Genomic DNA, 5,858 nt, shown 5'->3' with positions numbered 1-5,858 from the left:
TAGGGGCCAAACGGACCTCAAATTCGGGTTCAGCGGGTCAAATTACATGGGAATATATGTGGCGCGTCCCAAGTACAGACAACTTTTTTTTTTTTGTGTGCCGGTGTAATTTTTCTGATTCCAAATTTAGTTTATATTTTATAATATCATCCAAAATAATTTATTTATTTGCGTATTTTCTTTGTTTAGTAGTTGTTTCTGAAAGCGTTCTCCGATAAAAATGTAGAAGTCATATTTATTAATTTTTTTATTACTAATTGTTTTATCGATTAAAGAAAATTTTAATCTTTCCGCTAAACGTGTAATTTATAGTCCAGCGCACAAGTGACCGTTTCCTTGGAAACGAGCGCCTTCATTTTGATTGGCTGCTGATGATATTACATTGTACACCCTCAACAAGTTGCGTCACACAAAGTTAAACTCTTTTGTTAACCCTTCTAATGCAACCTCAATTTTCAGCGTCGACGGCACGTAAAATTCTTACTCCACTAGCGTCACGAGGCACATTCAACACGGGCTTTGACAATAATTTCGTAGTGAGTCGAATTTTTCAAAATTATAATTATTACTAAGTTATTAAGATTATTATCATTACTATTATCATCATAATTATAGTTGTTTTCAAGAAGCATATTAATTTTGAGTTATTTAACGAATCGATTCCAGTTCCGTGCACCAATGCTGCGTCTGTAACTCAACTTCAGATAATTCCTACATTCATTGTAAAGAATAAAGTTCAGAATAAACATTTTACAACCGAATATCGAAAACATTAATTCAGTTTCTAATAAAAATTAAATTAGCCGACATCTGAAATTTTTCCATTTTTTTTTATTAAAAAAAATAAAGAGAAAATATTTCACATGTAGAAAATTATAAAAATTATTCGTGTATTTTTTTTACTTCTCAAGAATTTGTTAAAAAAAATCAAAAAATGATGAACGTCGGCTAATTTATAAAAATGAAATTGGTCGACATCTCGAAACTTTAACAATTTTTTTTATTGAAAAAATTATTACAAAAAACCTAATGATAGTAAAATTAGCCGACGTTCAACAATTTTTGATTGTTTCAACAAATTATTTACAAGTAAAAAAATTCTTATAAAATTACGCGTAGAATTTTTCAAATCTTCTACATGTGAAATTTTTTCTTTTAATTTACTATGAAAAATAAATTAGCCGACATTTGAAAATTTTTACATTTTTTTTTATTGAAAAAATAATGACAAAGAAATCAAAAGAAAAAATTTCACATGTAGAAGATTTGAAAAATTATTCGTGTAATTTTTAATAAAGCATTTTATTACTTGTAAATAATTTGTTGAATCAAAAATTGTTGAACGTCGGCTAATCTGACTATCATGGCTAATTTTATTGAAACTGAAGTTAGCCGACAGCTGTCAATTTATAGAAATTTTTGTTTGCTAAATAAATTATAATAAAAAATTTCAAAAAAAATTACACTTATAGTTTTTATAAATTTCTTAATCTGAAATTAAAATAAAAAAATTTCAATTACAAAAATGGAATAATTAAAAAAATTGTAAAAGTTTACAGCTGCCAGCTAATTTTACTATCATCTATCTAGTTTCACTAGCATTATTTTCTATTATATACATAATTTTTTTTAGATCACTGAAGTTATATATATTCAAATTTATGTTGTTTGACAGTTTCCAAAAGCTGTTCCAAAAGTTTTTCAATAATTTTTATTTTATTTCAGGGAAAAAACAAAATGTCAGATGGAGAAAAGTGGAGGAATACAAAAAGCAAAAAGCTGGTAAAAATGATTTAATATTTTTTTTAAGACACGGTCAAAATGTATTAATAAATTGTAATTTTTTTTTTTTTTTATAGAACACTTGAAGATATTGCTGAAGAACGCGCGGGAAGCGATAAAGGCTTACGAGGAGGCTCAAAAAGGTGAGCCAAGCACCCCGAAAATACCGCCGATTACAGGAGATGGTGAAGCTGTCGTTGCTAATGACGGGGAGATGGATAAAGAGAATACTGAAAATGAAAAGGACAAGGAGGATAAGACGGAAAAAAAGTCACGAATCGGCGGGGCAGTCTCGAGCTAATTGGTGGAAGAAAAAACGTTCTGAAAATAATGAGGATGGACAGAACTACAAAATACAAAATCGTGGTAATCGCGGCGGACATAGCCGCAAAATCAGGGGGCGGTAGAGACCGTTACCAAAATCGAGGGTAGCGTAATTCCGGCTCCATCAATTTTTATATTTCAAAAGAGGTAAATTTTTGAACAATAATCATTAATTATAATAAAAAACTAATAATAATAAATTTTTTTCACTATCATGATTATTTATTATTATTATTATTATTATTATTAGCACTAAACTATTTATGATCTTACTAATGTCTTGATTTTTTTCCAGTTTTAAATGAACAACATTATGGACAAAAAAAATAATAATAAAGCAGATAATATTAAATTATAAACAATAAAAATAATAAATAACGAATTTTATCTATTACATAAATGTGACTTATAAATATTTCCTTAGGCTTCTTCTTTATTCCTAAATTCCAAAATAATAATGATAGTTTTATAGTTTAAAAAGAGAGTTCATAAATTATAAGTAAAAATACATAGTTCCATTTCGGTAGTACCCGAGTAAAAAAGATTTTATATATTTAGATAAGATAATATATATTTGTATATCGTTTATTTATAATTGAATATAATTTATATAAGATTTCATATAATTATATCCAATTATATAAAATTATCCAAAATCATGAAGGAGAATTATATATAATTAGATACAATTGTTTGAAATTATATGAAATTTTATATGATTCGCCTTCACAACTTTATATAATTTTATAAAATTTTATATGATTAGATACAATTGTATAGAATTATATCTAATTAGACACAATTGCATGAAATTATATAAAATGTTATGTAATTCGTCTTCACAACTGAATATAATTTTATAAAATTATATATAATGAGATACATTTATATAGAATTCGACAGAATTCTCTTCTACGATCATAGAAAATTTTATACGACAAGATACAATTATATATAATTGTGCACAACTTTGTATAATTCTATAGAATTCATGGTCTTGAAAGAGATTTCTGCAATTATATGTAAGTACAGATATTTATCTATCTGTTATACATTTTACAGGACTCAATATATTGAGATTTTATTATGAGACGTTTTTTTTTTTATCTAAGAGTGTGTTTCTCTAATAATAATCTTTTATTGAACATTTAATAAAGTGGATGAAAACATTTGAAATATTTTCGGACATAGATTGATACACATATATTTTATAAAATGTAATCATATATAAATTGTACTAATTACTATCATAATTAAATTCATTGTAATAAATTATAATATAATAAATTATTATTATATAATCATATATAAATTAATAAAAACTGAAATTGGTTTTGCAGATTGCACTAATTTCCTTATGATATACAGTCTGCCATCTATCAGATCTTTAGTGCATAAAAATTCGAAAAATATCTCGACGTTCACCAGTACCGCCATCTCTTACCGCCAACAACATCTTGGCCCATAATTGCCTATAGCAGTAAAGGAATCCCAGAGCGTTTACGGCACTTAACTTATTTTCACATGGTTGAAACGCCTTCACGAGGTAGTAACGTCTAGCACACTTTAATACCTGCCACTTGTGGAGACTTGCCCTGTGACATCTGGGCAGGTACCAGGGTGAGAAAGGTAACTAAAATATGAGATTATCTAACTTAAATTTGTATGGCTGAATTTTATATATATTTTGTAGAATATTATTCTAAACTAGAATTATAAAGTGTCAGCCACTTTTCATGGCCCAGAGCTTTTGTCAGACGCTTTAAAGCTCCACAAAAAATTAATGAACTTTACTTATTTTTTCATGTCTGACTTTTAAATATATTATTCAAGTAACTACTACAAAGTTATATTTCATCAGTCAGACAAATTCGAGTGACCAAACATCCCTAAACACACAAAACCCCTAAACACAAAGTTATTCAGCCGGGAGTGAGCGAAAGAGCACTATGCGCATGCATTGCAGAGCGAGTGAGACGTTCACAACAACTCGGTTCCTCTTCTTAAACTCACCATCTGCTCCACTTTACAGTGTATACGTGCTTATTGCTCGCGCAACCTATAGTATCCAGTGCAGTTCGGGTGTATAAGAGCACATGTTTTTGTTGTTTATATCGTGTAATTAGTGACCGATATTGTTATATGTAATAGTGAAACCATGGAAGAAGAAAAATCAAAGTGTATATTTTGTAAACAACATCATGATAAATTAAAATTATTTACCGAAGAAACATTTAAAAAATGTAAACAAGTATTAAAACAGCGAGCACTCCATAACCTAAAATTTAAAGACTTAGTTTTTCCAGAAGATTTGTATGACTATGGTTACCATCGAGAATGCTATAAGAATTTTACTGCTTTGCCAAAAAGGTATTATTCTGCCACTCCAGAAAATCCAAAAATTGCCAAAAAAAAAATTTATCGAGTAATGTTGAAAATACATCAGTTACATCGACATCAAGCCTACCAAGTAATCTTGGTACTGATAATCATCAATGCATACAATTGACCTCAAGTCAACAAAATAATTCTATAGTTCCAGATTCAGATGTAGTATCAGACTCAACTCCAGTTAGTACTATGTCTGAAACTATTGTAATACCTGAGCAAAGTGTTGAACCTAGTGTTGAATTAGAATCAGTTGAACCGGTGTCATGTATTTCTGAGGAACCTTGTGCGACATTTGAATGTGATGTTAATTCCTCTTCTCATGATGTTTCAATTGAAAATGATATGATAATTGACAAAACCCAGAGATGTATATATTGTGATCAAATGACTAAAAGACATAAATTGAAACGACTACCATTGCATAAGTGGTAAAAATGATTTTTTAATGAAATTAAATGTTGAAGAAGAAGAATTGGCAGAATTAATTGAGAAAGTGCAAGATGTAACGGATTCAACAATATACTATCATAAAAAATGTCAAATGGAATATTCCTATAAAATATCGTCAAAGAAAAATAAAACTCAAACATCTTGGCATGATCTTCGTAAAACACCATCAAGCAGTTTTTGATGAAGTTTGTAATTTTATACAACAAAATGTAGTAGAAAAAGGTCGATGTTACTTTCTGACATTTCTCACAGGAACTACATAGAGCTATTTAACGAAGAAGTAGAAAACTCTAAAGAAGTTATGGGAATTTCACTCCTCATAACTTAGAAGATAAAATAAGCAAAGTATTTACAAAGGAGATTAAGTTCTTAATATGTCATAATAAGAAGGTACTTGCCCGAAACATGTTTTGTTATTGATGAAGAGTTAGTAGACAATTTGAGGGATCAGGACATTCTAAATAAACCTGCTTTGATATTGAGGAAATCAGTACTACAAATTGAGAAAAAAAAATTGCCAAATAATTTATCTCTTCAGGATCTTAAAAACGGCGAAGTTTCAGTGCCAGAAGACTTATCCCAATTTTATTGTACTCTTATTGCAGGAAGTAACAGCAAAAGAAGAAACAATTTTAAGTGTGTTCGACTAGTTAAACCTTCAGCCAGGATGCTGTCTATGCTATCTTGAATGAGACATTAGTGATTGAGACATTAGTGAATTCCTTAAAAATTCAGGTACCATACTTTGACTTAAGTTTTAAATTTATTGTATTTATAATTTTATGTTTTTTAATTCTTTAAACTGTTTTTGCAGAAGACGCTGCCAGCAACGACAACATCACTGATGACGACGAGGATGACTTGAATGGACAATATCATGATTGGATGAACGATGAAAATTCCAATGACTG

The 5,858-nt window shown here is 28.8% G+C and overlaps 1 protein-coding gene across 1 annotated transcript in view; it reads left to right on the top strand.

Moving 5' to 3' along the window:
* Positions 1-2,156, top strand: part of LOC123260077 — a 30,069-nt gene extending 27,913 nt beyond the window's left edge. Inside the window, exon 4 of the mRNA XM_044721009.1 lies at positions 1,860-2,156. Coding sequence (XP_044576944.1) covers positions 1,860-2,083 — 224 coding nt within the window. The 3' untranslated portion in view covers positions 2,084-2,156. The remainder of the gene's footprint in view (positions 1-1,859) is intronic.
* The last annotated feature ends 3,702 nt before the right edge of the window (positions 2,157-5,858 follow it).

Source organism: Cotesia glomerata, linkage group LG2, assembly GCF_020080835.1.
Source record: "Cotesia glomerata isolate CgM1 linkage group LG2, MPM_Cglom_v2.3, whole genome shotgun sequence".
Lineage (NCBI taxonomy): Eukaryota > Metazoa > Arthropoda > Insecta > Hymenoptera > Braconidae > Cotesia > Cotesia glomerata.
This window is presented reverse-complemented; position numbering and strand designations above follow the sequence as displayed.